Source organism: Hydra vulgaris, chromosome 02, assembly GCF_038396675.1.
Source record: "Hydra vulgaris chromosome 02, alternate assembly HydraT2T_AEP".
NCBI lineage: Eukaryota > Metazoa > Cnidaria > Hydrozoa > Anthoathecata > Hydridae > Hydra > Hydra vulgaris.
Genome location: NC_088921.1, coordinates 48,174,331 through 48,189,771, shown reverse-complemented (window position 1 = coordinate 48,189,771; position 15,441 = coordinate 48,174,331). Strand labels below are relative to the sequence as shown.

At 25.7% G+C, this 15,441-nt stretch overlaps 2 protein-coding genes across 2 annotated transcripts in view; both read left to right on the top strand.

Moving 5' to 3' along the window:
- The first annotated feature begins 607 nt into the window (after positions 1-607).
- The window catches only part of LOC100202791 (protein-associating with the carboxyl-terminal domain of ezrin), a 49,760-nt gene continuing 34,926 nt past the window's right edge, over positions 608-15,441 (top strand). The window contains exons 1-3 of the mRNA XM_065791183.1: positions 608-891; positions 5,898-6,086; positions 13,468-13,560. Coding sequence (XP_065647255.1) covers positions 712-891; positions 5,898-6,086; positions 13,468-13,560 — 462 coding nt within the window. The 5' untranslated portion in view covers positions 608-711. The remainder of the gene's footprint in view (positions 892-5,897; positions 6,087-13,467; positions 13,561-15,441) is intronic.
- LOC136077005 (zinc finger protein 862-like) lies at positions 7,397-11,322 on the top strand. The gene is made up of 3 exons (XM_065791180.1): positions 7,397-8,189; positions 8,374-8,650; positions 8,883-11,322. Exons 1-3 carry the CDS (start codon positions 7,944-7,946, stop codon positions 9,545-9,547), a joined length of 1,188 nt encoding a protein of 395 aa, XP_065647252.1. The 5' UTR covers positions 7,397-7,943; the 3' UTR covers positions 9,548-11,322.

Below are 15,441 nucleotides of genomic sequence, written 5' to 3'. Positions count from 1 at the left end.
TGGCTTCTTTTTAATGTCTTCTTTGACGTTCCTATGTAATATTTGTAATGGTTTTTTTGTATTATATTTTATGTCTGATGACGATCTGTGCAAAAGCAGATCGAAATATTACGAAGAATAAATTTAGTTTGTACGCAGCTGTTATTTTATGCTTTATATTCAAAAATATATATATATATATATATATTCACGTACAACAAGATATGACATTGAAACATATATATACATGTATTTATTATATTATAATTAAAAATAAATAAAGTATAAATATCTTTATGATTGCAATATGTATAATGAGTTTGGTTATTGAAGATGCTGATATGTGATTGCTGATTTTAATATTTTTCTTTCATAGGTCTTATTACCCTCTCTCTTGAATATAATGACCATACTTTTCCTCTCAACTTTAAATAAGGTTTCTTTAGGATGGCATTTAGGATGATTTTCAATCCACTCTGATATATTTCTAACATAAACTCATCAACAGTTTATGTTCCAGAGAATATTTCTGTCGCCATCTTATATCTTGTATTAAATTTATAAAGTCTTTCAGTTATCTAATTTGAGTTTTTTTTTTTTTAATTTTTTTTTAAAAAAGCTGTATGATGTCTCTTATATAGTTTTCTCCCTCTAGGTATATATAAATACATAACCTACCTTCAGGTATATATAAATACATAACCTACCTTCAGGTATATATAAATACATAAAATGGGTTCTGAGATAAGCTTAATATCTCATTACAAAATTGGACAGACAATTCCTATTGATTCAGATCTAAAAGTTTGTATGGCTTCTGCAACTCATATTCATGATGGACAAAAATATACCACTTTTCAGTATGAGAAAGAAAATGGAAAAATTCCTGAAAATACAAATAGGCATTTAGAGGTTAGTTATATTATTTATTGAGTTAGATGTTATTTATTATTATAATTGTTGCTATAGTTATTATTTCTTGAAGATAGTTACTAATAAGTATTTTAAATTAATAATAATTGTAACAATAGTATCTTCATTGACTCTAGTTTTGTGTTTTTGATTTTATTTTCAAATTTTGTAGTTAAAAAATGTAAGCAAGAAAGCAGATTCTTTCAAATACTATTTACACATTTTAAGCATCAAAAGTTTTATTTTTACTATCTTGCTCTAAAAAAAAAAAAAGCTCTAAGGAAAAGTTGTTTGAAAATATGTTCAAGCTTTCCCAGGAGACATGTGTGGTTTTTTGTCTTGTTTGTCTATGCTTAAGTTTTTTATTTAGATAACTTGGTCACAGCTGTTTGCAAGTTTTATTATATTAGGCATTTCAATACAATGCCTAATAATGCAATTGATAGTTTTTTATTTATTATAAAAATGACTTTAAAAAAAACCATGCTAAAACATGATTATTTTCTTCAATAGCGTTACTTTTAAGTTTAATAACTAAATACGCAACTGAAAAAAGTAATATGTTTGAGCAGGATTTTTACATGCGTTTACAAAAGCATTAAAAATTTTAGTAAAATGAATGCATTTGCAATTACTTTAAAAGAAACTGCTAAAACATTGATTTCTTCAAAAGCTTGCTTTTTTTAAAATTTTCTTATTATCGTTTGGGTATCGTTTGCATACTAAAAACACTTTTAAAAGTTTTAAAAAGAGTTTTTAAGTTTTGCTGAAATATATATAATTTAATAGAATATAATATATTCTATATTATAGAGCTATTATGTTTGTTATGGTTTCCATTTTTTATTGTGCGTTTAACAACGCCAATAATATGATATTTTTATTATTAAATACTTAATATTATAAATATAATAATATCTTATTAAGTATTTAATAATAACGATATAATAACTTCTTAAATACTTAATATTATATTATTATTTTTAAAGGTTTAAAAAAAAATGTCGAAACAACTTTATTTTATTTTTAATTCCCTTTTATTTAAATTTCTTCAAGTTTATACGCTTTTTTATAAATAAATAAATATAACAAACTTATTTGAGAAAAATTCACTAATCATTTTTTATTAATGGATAATAGTTTATAGTCATAAGGCTATTGCATATTAGTTATCATTAATTTGTGCACACTTAGCAAATGCATGAAAAATTGTTTTGAATTTAATAAAAAATTAAAAACAAGTATCTTTGATATATATAATAACTTATTTTTATTAGAATAAAAGTTATTTGTAAATAAAACTCATTTATAATTTAATAGAAAATTATTAAGATACAAAAAAATTGAAAACTGAAAGAATTAAAAATATTATTTGACATATACCTCATAAATAAGACGTTCGTCAATAAATAAAGATATGAACGTCAACCTTTATAAAAAAACTATAATTATTATCTATAACTATATTTATTATCTATAACATCTATAACTATTTATTATCTATAACATCTATAAACACTTTTTATTAACTAAAGCTTGTTCATACCATATGCAATGCACTTGTTTGTTGTTGTTTTCCCAAGTTTTCTTACTTTCTATCTCTACCATTTTCTTCTGAAACTACTCCTCTCTACATACTGGTTTCCAAACCACTTTTATCTTCTCCAACAGGCGTTGTTTGAAACAACGTTATTTCTAAAATCTGTCTAAAATTATGGCTCCTTTTCTGGTCTTGTTAGAGTCATACCACATCAATCTGATCCTTATCTTCTAACTCTATATAAATACTAAAGTTTATATAAATATGTAAAGATATATATCAGCGTGGAAAATAAGAAATTGAAGGCGAGCAGTCAATTTGACTGGCCAACTCAAGGAATTGACGGTCAATTGTTTTTTTTGGATGGTCAAAAAATTTTTTTTTTGTAAATCTTAGTAAAACTTCTTCATGACTAAACTTTATAAATACAAAAATAAGTTAATGCTTGAAGGGTAAAGAATAAAGTTATTTTATTAATAACAATTTTAAATAAAATCAATTTTTTTAAAATTGTTATTAATAAAATAACTTAAAGAGCAAACAGGCAATTAATAATTTTTATTTTATTTAAAAATAATTCATTTTATGGCAATAACTTCGCAAAAGGTGGGGAAAGCTATGCGAAAAATAATAGAAAAAATTAAATTGAAAAAAAGTACAGTTGAGATTATGTTCTTAATTACATATAATAGTTTTGAATAATAATGAAATAAATCTCTGAAGTTAAAGAAGAAAAACTTTTGCACATTTTATATCTCTTGCTCATTAAAATCATTTCAAAAACCACTAATGTTAATTAGTTAATAATAATGTTTCTAACTCTTGTTTGCAGATCCATTTAAACTGAATATTTAATACTTTAAATCATTTTAAACATTTGTCTTCTTAGTATTAAGCAATTTGTTTAATCAAACAAATTTTAAAAATTAAATTTTATAACATTAAACAATTTGTTTAATGAAACACTATAAAACTATACTATACACTATACACTATTATTAAATTTACATACAACGAGATTTTTAATAAATATATTTTTTTAATAATCCTGTTATAAAAAAAAGTGCAAGCTCTCAATTAGTAATTTTTAATTTAATAATATACACCATTCATTTATTTGCAATTTGTTTGCAAAACTTATGAGAAAATAAATAAAGTGATTTAGAGAAGAAAAAAAAAATTGACCATTGACTGGCCATTATTTTCCACGCTGATATATCCATATTATGTATGTATAACTGTGCTTCTTACCTAACCTCGTGGATCCAAATAGGTATGGAAGCTTTTATTCCTTTATTTCAATTTTAAATCAAGCCTCATTTAACTCCACATTTTTCAGCTTTCTTGGGTAGTTCTTTTATTAAACCATAATTTTTTTAATCCTTTTTTTCAATTTTTTTTTTTTTTTTCATCTTTTTTACAAGAACATCTCTCTTGAACAAATGTCTTTTTATTATTGCAAGAAGTCATGTTAAAAAGTCTGTTATTCTTACTAAATTTACTAGTTCACTAAATTTTGTATTTTATCTCAGATGTTAGTTTCTAGAGTTATGGAAAATCTTCAACAGTGTCATTAATTGAAATTCGTTAATTAAATTAATTCTATTAAATTGCATTATAAAATTTCTTTACCTGATTTGTGTTAATATTTTAACATCTTTTAAACGCTGTATGTATGAAAACAAAAAACAATGAAATGATTTGAAAACTCAAATCATTTTTTTCGAATCGAATCTCAAATAGAAGCAGCAATCAATTCGCAGAGCCCTAATATACATACAAGGGCTATTTTAGACCTTTTTTAACAACCTTGAACATATTTGGGTGACATTTAGGCTCTGCTCGTATTCAGCAATTGAGGACTAAAAATGCCTACATACAGCAATGTTTCCGCCAAATTTCTTTACAACAGCTGCCGGCACAGGAGGTGTACAGTCATCCAAACTATTTTCGTAGAATGGCTCCTGATATATATATATATATATTATATATATATATATATATATATATATATATATATATATATATATGCGTATATATATATATATATATATATATATATATATATATATATATATGCGTATATATATATATGCGTATATATATATATATATATATATATATATATGCATATATATATATATATATATATATAAATATATATATATATATATATGTATATATATATATATAGTATTCATATATATAAATATATATATATATGTGTGTGTGTGTATATATATTTTTTTGTTGATTAACCTCCTCAAGGCCGTGATTGCCACTACAGACAAGGAGGCTTCTTAATTGTGGTTATAACCCTCTCTCAACTCTATATCTTCGAAACATGAACCTTGACAAACAAGGCCGCTGCGCGGAGAAACAAGTTGAGCGTGATACTACCAGGGACGTGGTGGGAATCGAACTCGGAACCTCTCGCTTATGAAGCAAGCGCTCTACCACTACACCACTACCACATATTATAGCATTATATATATATATATATATATATATATATATATATATATATATATACATATATATATATATATATATTTAGTCTGCGAAATTCAGGTCAGCATTCAGCAATTCTGACAAAAAGCCAACCTATCTTTATTTTATAACACCATACAGCTGCCAACCTAAATCTCCACATGTGTTTAGCATAGCTATACCAATTAGTCTTGGTATAGTTATGTTAAACACAGGTGGAGGAGAAACATGTTAATCAAAAAACATTGAACTTTTTTTTAAATATGATACAAATTAAGGTTTTCAATAAATCCATTTAAAGTAAGTAGTGTGACAGTGTTACTCAAATCAAACTCAAAACAAGTCCAGCGACTTTTAAGCAATGATTCAGATGAAGTAACTTTAATTTGGTGTAAAACTTGCCGAGAATATTAAGAGGTTTTGAAAAATTGTCACAATAAAATTTAAGGCTGTGCTAAATTAGAACATCAGTCATAAAAAAGAACATCAGTCATAAAAAAGATTAATTTTTTAGACCATATTTTACATTCTTATACGCATGCAACAGCTGTCTTAAGATTGAGTGAAACTAAATTAAAAGTTCAATATTAACAATTCCAACAATTTTTTTTTATTAAAAAATAACTTCAAAACTAAAAGAGTTGTTACAGTTGACTTTTGATGTCTCAAACTCTCAGGGGACCGAGAAAAAGTTCGTGATATTGAGAGTTAAAGCTATCAAGAGGATTTTAGCTCAAACAAATGCGCAAGGGACCAGAAATAAAGGTCAAGATACACAAAGGTTTGAGATATCGAGTAGTTGAGATATCTCGAACCTTTGTGTATTTAGAGAGTCAACTTTGTGTATATAGAGAGTCAACTGTATTTTTTGAAAATCAAGTTTTTACACACTTTATTTAAACACTTTTTTAACACTTTTTTTAAGATTGTTACTCTATTTATATTGTCTATTTTTTTATTTGTTGTTGTTGTTTAGTCTCTCAAAATCATTAGACATCCATACATTCTGAAATATGTTACTTCTTTCGACAGTAGCCGGAGACATGCAACCCTTGTTACAGAACATGTGATTCCATTGGATGTGGCTGTTGAGAAGCAAGAGCCTGAAGAAATATTTTCTGGTCTGCACAATATTCTAGAAGCCCTTATTTTTCTTCATGATAAGGTTTTTAATGTGATAAGGATTATTTTTATTTTACACACACACACACACACACACACACACACAAACACACACACACACACACACACACACACACACACACACACACACACACACACACACACACACACATATATATATATATTTATATATTAAGGACTAATTTTGTTTTATATATAGTTTAAAAACTATATATATATATATATATATATATATATATATATATATATATATATATATATATATATATATATATATATATATATATATATATATGTATATATATATATATATATATATATATATATATATATATATATATATATATATATATATAATTAAATGCTGGCATTAAAGGAATAGAATAGAAGTATATATAGAAATATATAAAAAGTATAGAATAGAAGTATATATAGAAATATATAAAAAGTATAGAAAATCTGATGTATGTGATTTTGGCTAAATTAAAAAATCAAATTGCACCAACTATGAGTGAAACATGTAGTGGTACCAATGACAGCAGAGATAAAGATATACTTGCTGACAATATTTGTGAATTATATTTTTATTTAATTCTTTTTTTTTTTTTTTTATTATAAAGATTATAAAAATGCATTTCTTAATGTTATATAATTGTTTTATTTTTATTTATTTTTTTAGTTATTATTTGATTTATTAGTTATATTTGATTTATTAGTTATAAAAAAATTCTAATATTCATGAATATTTCACTGCTAATTTTTATTTGTAATTGTTTTGTTAATTTAATTAATTTGTAATTTATTTTGCTAATTGTTTTATGTTTATTTGTAAATTAAAATAACTTTTATTATATTTTTCCTAATGTTTAAAAGAGAACAGCTAAGTTAATAATAATAAATATTTCTTACTAAGATGTGTTTTATTTTGTAGAATTTTATATATACATATATAATATATATATATATATATATATATATATATACAGGCTTGGTCGGGAAAGGCGTGCGATCGCACTCTGATCTTGACCACGCATACAATATTTAGTTGCGACAACTTGCCCACGGCTTCATAGATGTTTTGAGAACATTTCAAAAAATAATCAAGCGCAAAAAAGTTCAACTGGACCGATGAGAGACAATTACAAATATTAAAAGCTGCCTGATTAAATTGTTATAAAATAAGTTTAGAATAATTAATAAACTTCGTCTTTTATAATTAAGCGACACTCTTTTATATAAAGTAAAAACTTACTATTAATAATTGTTTAATAAAAAAACAATTGTTATTCAATTTATCAAAGAGTTTAGTATAATTTCTTTTATTTGAGTACTTCTGATTTATTTCAACAAGATTCTAATAAACAAACGTTTGTTGATTTATTTAATAAATAAAAAAGTCAATCTTTTTTTAACCATTTCGCGCTTTACGTAGTTGGCCTGAGTTTTGTTTTTACAAATTACATACGATTCTTTGTAGTACGACGAACAAAAGAAACAATTAAGTCATTCAGTTACTATGACAATGTTAGAACGTTGTTTTTAGCAGTATCTTTAAAAATGTTAAAAACAATTCCGCAATGTGCTAGACCCCTGAATTAGCGGTCTATAATGATCAGTATCCAAAAAAATTACATTCCAAATGAATTATATTTTTATTTTTTATTTTACTAACCAAAACCAAATTTTAAATACGTCAAACTATCTGAAAGCATTTTTTTATGATTAAACTCTAAAGGTAATAATAAATTACGAGGAGGAAGCGGAACTGCTTTACCACTGATTATGAATAGTGAGTGGGCTTTTTTTTTATTTTTCATTTTAATAAGTATTTAAAACAGAAATAAGTAAATTTAAGTTTAAGTATAACAAATTTGTACGAATGACATCTGAAGCAAAAAAAATTCAAGATAGTAAACCAATATCTAAGAACTTAAAAACTTTTCTTTCGTGGGAGAAAGAATCAGTTGTTGGATACACGGAAGAAAATGGCTTAGTTGTCAAAATATGGTGTAAGATTTGTGCTAGGAACAAAACTGAAATTTTAACGGATGCTTTAGTTAAAGGAGTATCAAATCATTCTTTGAAAGCGTTTACGGAGGGAACTTGTGTGGTGACAAAGTATCAGGTAAAATTAAAATAATTAGCTTGTTCTTAATTTGTGACTCCAGGAATTAATTTAAACATAATTTTTCTACCATTATATAACTTATAACTGTAGTTATCTTATAATTTACCATATTACTAAGTGAATAAATTTTTTAGAAAATTGCTTAATTTGAACCGTGATTTTTTCTTTGATAATAATAAAGGTTGATCGCCATCTTAGAGGGCAAAGCCATAGATTAGCGGTGCTGATTGATAATGGTAACTCAGAAGATCCTGGAAGTAGTTGTATTGCTAACCTCGATATGGAAAACTTGTTAACTATTACACAAGACAATCGCGAAGCGTTATTAAAGATGATTAGAACAGCCTATGAAATGGCTCTAAAACCAAGCATGCCACATAGCCATTTCAAGACACTGATCAAATGCCAAAGACTTAATGGTGCACTCCTTTTACAAGGAAAAGACAACAATAAAGCAGGTTATTGATTTTTAGGTTCAGTTTCTTTTTCGTAATTTAATAAAATAATTCAAATGAAAAAATCAAATTAAAGTTACGTTACTATTATAATGAAAGTTTAATTTTTTTTTTTTTTTAAGATTTTACATTCGAATGGTCTTATCCTTTTGATTTATCCATTTTATTTTTTAAATTGAAAAATATTAGTTTTATTATTTTTTTTTTATTTTATTGTTTTTAATTTCTTTTTTAGCACGTGAATATATCTCATGCATTGCCAGTGCCATTAAAGAAAAAGTTGCTAAAATTGTCAATGAAACAAACTTTTTCTCCATTCTTTCCGATGGTTCTCAGGCTAGAAAAACAAAGGATGAAAAAGAGTTGATTCTTGTGCGCGTTGAACGCGAAGGGACCCCTGCCTGTTTTGTAGTTTCTTTACTTGATATGAACAGTTTGGGTGGTATGAATGCCAATACCATTAAAAAGGCTATTGATAGCATTTTTATTGAAACCGGTAGTGTTCCTTTAACTGCGTCAGCTTACAAATACAAACTTGTAAGCGCTACGGCCGACGGAGCTTGCGTTAATTTTGGAATTTATAATGGCGTGTTAACACAATTAAAAAAAGATAGAATGTGGCTGATAAAAATTCACTGCGTAAACCATCGTTTAGAATTAGCAATAAAAGATGCTGTGAAAGATATTTCCCAGTATAAAGAGTGTGAACGTTTTTACATTTCCATATTTAATTTATTTCGCAATTCTGGAAAGCTAAAATGCGCAGTTAAAAAAGCTGCTGAGGCTTTGAACATTACATATTACACGTTGCCTAAAATATTTGGAACGCGCTTTATAAGTCACAGGAGACGCGGCTTTACAAAACTTTTACATAATTGGCCTTATTGTGGGTTTCGATAATACTCTTGCTGATCGAGACACTAAAGCAGATATGCGTGCTAAACTTTCTGGATTGTCCAAACGGTTGCATGACTACAGACTATTATGTATGGTTTGTAGTTATTTGGACATCTTAGAAAAGTTATCACCATTATCATTGGTTTTTGAAAAACAAATGTTAATGGTGAATGAGTTAAAACCAGCGGTGGATATAACAAAGGCTAGCTTAGCGGAATTAAGCCATGAAGATATTGATAATATTATTGATTCATATTTACTCAAGTTTATAATCAATGAAAAAGATGGTTCAACCAATCTTCTTTCTTCGTATTTCAAAGAAGGTAACGAATTGAAAAAATCAAACCCTGAGTTTGTTGAGATTGAACTCAACAATATGGCTAATCTTAACTTTGAATGTATTCATTCTGCCATTAAAGTAAGAAAATTAGCAATTGAAATCATTCTGCCATTAATAAACGATAGATTTAGTTCGCTGTTAAATCCCATATTTGAATCAATGGATTGGTTAGATCCGCAAGTATGGACAGCAGACAGCATGTATGGTGATGCCAGCATATCTTTATTGCTAAACGAATTTTTTTACCCTCTAGAAAAATTAGGAATGGATTTTAAAATGGTTCTTTCGGAATGGAGAGCTGCAAAACTATTAATAAATGCGCAGTACACCACTGCACTCACACCATTGCAAATATGGCAGAATATTTTTCTTTATTATAAAATTAAGTTTCCAAACTTGAGTCTTTTAGTTGAACTTCTGATGTGTATTGCTGGTTCTAATTCAGCTGTCGAACGCGTTTTCAGTATTTTGACTGTGATTTTGACTGGTAGGCGTTTAAAGATGAACCACTCAACAATGGAAGACTCAATAATCATAGCAGGGAATGACACGAATTTCACTCAACAAGAACGCGATGATATTTTAAGTCGTGCTGTGGATATTTTCTTAGATAAGCGAAGAGTTTTTTTCCTTGATTCAGCTAATGCTAGTATTGCCACTGATTATAGTAGCGAAGAAAGCTGCACCAGTGAAGATATAAGTTCTATATCTGATTCGGACGGATAAAAAATTTGTAATATAAATTTTATCCCACATAATTTTATATTTATGTACATTACTTAAGAGTCCTGAAGGACGAAAATATATTTAGCATTATATATATGATATCTTTGATTGTCATATTCTTGTTATACGATTGCATAAATAAGTTGAATTTAATAAAAAGGCAGCGTATAAGCTAATATATGTATATATTATATGCTGTATATATAAAACTTTTTAATAATATAGATCAAAATATGTTATTAAAAAGTTTATACTCTGCCATTTTATTAAATCTTTTAAACATCTGTGTGTGTGTGGCTCCAACAATAAGTCAACGTATTAAAACAAAACAAATTTATATTAGCGAATCTTTTTAAAGCATTCGTCAATATAAAATCATTTAATTAGTAAAGATTAAAGTTATGAATTTAATTTTTTTGCGTGTATTTTTAAAACTTATTGTTATGCGGACAAACATGGAAACATACTTGAATGTTCTCAAAACATCTATGAAGATGTCATAGTAACTGAATGATTTAATTGTTTCTTTTGTTCGTCGTACTACAAAGAATCGTATGTAATTTGTAAAAACAAAACTCAGGCCAACTACGTAAAGCGCGAAATGGTTAAAAAAAGATTGACTTTTTTATTTATTAAATAAATCAACAAACGTTTGTTTATTAGAATCTTGTTGAAATAAATCAGAAGTACTCAAATAAAAGAAATTATACTAAACTCTTTGATAAATTGAATAACAATTGTTTTTTTATTAAACAATTATTAATAGTAAGTTTTTACTTTATATAAAAGAGTGTCGCTTAATTATAAAAGACGAAGTTTATTAATTATTCTAAACTTATTTTATAACAATTTAATCAGGCAGCTTTTAATTTTTGTAATTGTCTCTCATCGGTCCAGTTGAACTTTTTTGCGCTTGATTATTTTATGAAATGTTCTCAAAACATCTATGAAGCCGTGGGCAAGTTGTCGCAACTAAATATTGTATGCGTGGTCAAGATCAGAGTGCGATCGCACGCCTTTCCCGACCAAGCCTGTATATATATATATATATATATATATATATTATTTTGTAGAATTTTATATATACATATACATATATATATATATATATATATATATATATATATATATATATATATATATATATATATATATATATATATATATATCAGTGTAATATAGGAAAATATGTATGTTAATTTTCAAGTCAAATTTTGAGTTTCTGACACACTATCACAGAACAGACTGGTTAAAATGGATTGGTTGTAACCAGTCTCTTCTCTGTGGACTAGAGCAATGTCCACTTCACCACTGCATATTAATCCTCATCAGACCATTGCCCAAGTAGCTCATAGAATGTGATAAGTTCACTAAGCTCCTGGACAGGAGGAGGGAGTGGCCTGGAACAGTTTTGTTGTAGTTGTTCATAGTTTTCTGGAAGATTTAAGGGCTGAAAATTATGTTGAGTTGGTTCTAATTCTCATAAAGAATTACATCAAAAAGAGGTGGAAAATGTCACCTAAAGTCCATATCCTTGAAGCTTATCTTGATAAAAAAGGTGAGTGCTTTCATTATGATATACTGGACTTAAAATAATCTGTTATCAAGAAAGTCTCAATGTACTTTAATTTTCTTTGTACTGTGGTCATAACATCAAAGTTTGACATAAGCAGTTGAAATGTATTACTTTGAATTTAACGACAAAAATTGTGTTTCCTAGTTTAATAGATTTAATTGATTATTAAAATAATTTATTTAATATTGCGTTATTGTTAATTTAGCTAATATGATTCTGTTTCTTTTTTACAATATTGAGTTTAATGTAATATGTTTAAAGCTTTATTATCTAATAAAGACTAGTTTTTTTCTTGTAGTTATATCAAATACAAAGTATACAAATAAAGTATATATTATTCAAATAAACAAAGTATTCTGGTAAAAAACAAAAGTTTATTATAATAAATTAAAATAAAACTTTATATTAAAATAAAACTTTTTGTAAGGTAAAACTTTATTATAATAAAAAACAAACTGAATGATAAAATTTTGTCTATCATGCAAATAGTTTTTGTAAAAAGTTATTAATAAAATATTGTTTAGTGAGAGGTTGTTTGAAATAGAAAGAGTTATTGTTAACAGTGGTGTAGGCAGTGGTGATTTTTTCAGATATTATAATGCTCTTGAGCATTGTGCAAACTCCAAACTTAAGTATGTTTATGCTTATGTCAAATGAGAATGTTTTGCAAATAGTTGCAGTGATTGAAGCCAGGGAACTAAATATCCCAAAAAGTTTGCTTCCCCTACTTCAAATGTAAGAGCAATGAATATTAAAAAAATTTGAGCATATATTAAATTTAAATTTATCGACAGGTTTTAAGTTTCATTTAATAGTTTTTTCATATTCAAAAGTTATGACCATGTAAAATTCTTTTTATTTAAATGAGCTATAAATTTTGCATGGTCTCAACTTTCAAGCACCAAAAGATTAAATGAAATTTAAAATCTCGCAATGAATTTAAGTTTAATATAATATTTAAAAAACTATACCTATAAACTCACCACTTTTTGAGATATTTTTGTTAAAATCAATGAAAATCCTAGGCTTCAATCACAATGATTTTTTAAAAAACATTCTCATTTGACATAAGTATGAATATGCATAAGTTAAGAAATTTGAAACATTAAAAAACCACAACTACACTACTAGTGTAGTGTAGACACTAGATACTTCTTAGATACAACTAAAGTTATTGCTAATAAAATTTATTATAATAAAGGTCCTAAACATTCTTAAAAATAAAATAATTTAATACATTGTTACTTCATAAGTTTTTCTTTTAGCAAACTTTACATTTAGGCTTTGCTTTGTCATAACAAAGTCAGTGTATCTTCTGTGTTTGTAAGTGACGATGGAATATGGAAATTAGGTTCCTTTGAATCATCAACAAAGGTATTGCTTATTGGAGTGCATATACAAGATTTAATGGATATATAAATGTAGGAACACTAAAAAAACCAGAAAGGGTTTCATTGTAATTATCATTCAATAATTTCAATTATTATGTAACATAAATTATTGTATAATAATTACAATATAACCCTTTCTGATTTTTTAGTGTTTCAACATTTATATATCCATTAAACTATAAAATCTATTCAACTAATAATGAATTATGTGTTTATTCAAAACAATGTTAATATATTTTTTTGAAAGTTAAGAAATTGAATTTAAATTTAAAAACTTAATTGTATTTGGGCGCCGCCCAAATTAAAAATTGCAGGCTTTCTCTCTTTTTTTTAAAATGTTTTTATGATAAATACTGTTTTTTTGGCAAAAATTTCTCCGGTACAAGGGGGTACTGTTGCCCAAGTTTTTATCCTAGAATAGCCCCTGTATATATAGATATATATATACATATATATATATATATATATATATATATATATATATATATATATATATAGATATAGATATATATATATATATATATATATATATATATATATATATATATATATATATATATATATATATATATATATATATATATATATATATAAACAATTATGTAATAATGTTGTTGAATGTTTACTAGGGTGTTTCATATTTTATCAATTTTTGAAATTAAACTCGCGAATCATTTATATGAAAATAAGTTTGAGCAAAAAAAAAGTATATATAATTTTTAGGGTCCCCGCCAGTTCAATTTTGGGCAAAAATGTCGAGTGTTTTAAATGCCTTAAAAAATTAAGATATGCCTCCGAGTTATAAAATACGTCACCGAGTTATAAAATAGGTGTTTCTAAAGAAAGAAATTTTTTTAAACCAATTTCAGAAGATTCTGTAGAATAGTTTTTTATTTTTTTCAAAATGCTTCTTTTTTGTAATTAATATTCAATCTATCATATATTATTTAAAAGAATAAAAAATTTTATAGGATAAATTTTAAGGTTCCCGCCAGACGTTTAAAACACCCAACATTTTTGCCCAAAATAAAACTGGCGAGGACCCTAAAAATTATATATATATATATATATTTTTTTTGCTCAAACTTTTCTTCATATAAATAGTTAATTTATAAATCGATTCGCGAGTTCAATTTCTAAAATTGATAAAATATGAAACACCCTAATTTTTACTTTGCTTTGGATTTTTTTTTTGGATTATGTTTTTAACATTTGACACATATTTTTTCTTTAACTAAATGAATAAAAAAAAATTGTTAATTTTTTTAATTTCAGCAATAAAAGTAAAAATCGCTTATTGAACAATGTATAATAATAGTTAAGCTAAAATTTAAAATCAATCTGGTTAAATGTTGCATTGTATGGTTAAATATTAAAAATATTTTTTTTTATATAGACTTGTTTATTTTAAGCATACATGCTTTTAAATAACATTGCATCTGCCAAGTAATAAAATCAATGATATTGAAACCAATAATTTAAGAGTCAAGCTAAGTTAATTATATGTACATTTTTTTTAAGTAATATTTTATTGCAGATTGTCGCTGTATTTCCAATACCTGAAAAAATATAACTTGGTCTAACATGGTCTAAATAAATATTTACATGCTTGCTAGATTATCTTAGATTATTAGTATGTGTTTTTTTTTTTAATTAATTTTATTCATTTACGTTGTATTAAAAAAAAAATGTTTTTCTTCTGCTGCTGAATATTTTCATTATATTGATATTTCGATAAAAAAACTGAGTTTATTAAAATTCAAAGTTTATTTTTTTATTTTATCTAAATTGAATGGGAAATTCCGCGAGAGTAGAAGTTGTAACATCTTTAAACTATTAAAAATGAACTAAAAATGGAAATGAC

Bases quoted from the DNA above. Each gene is read 5' to 3' on its own strand.
- LOC136077005 (XM_065791180.1), top strand. From the start codon at position 7,944: ATGACATCTGAAGCAAAAAAAATTCAAGATAGTAAACCAATATCTAAG. The intron at 8,190-8,373 runs GTAAAATTAAAA...ATAATAATAAAG, and splicing joins GTGTGGTGACAAAGTATCAG to GTTGATCGCCATCTTAGAGG. The intron at 8,651-8,882 runs GTTATTGATTTT...TTTCTTTTTTAG, and splicing joins AAAAGACAACAATAAAGCAG to CACGTGAATATATCTCATGC.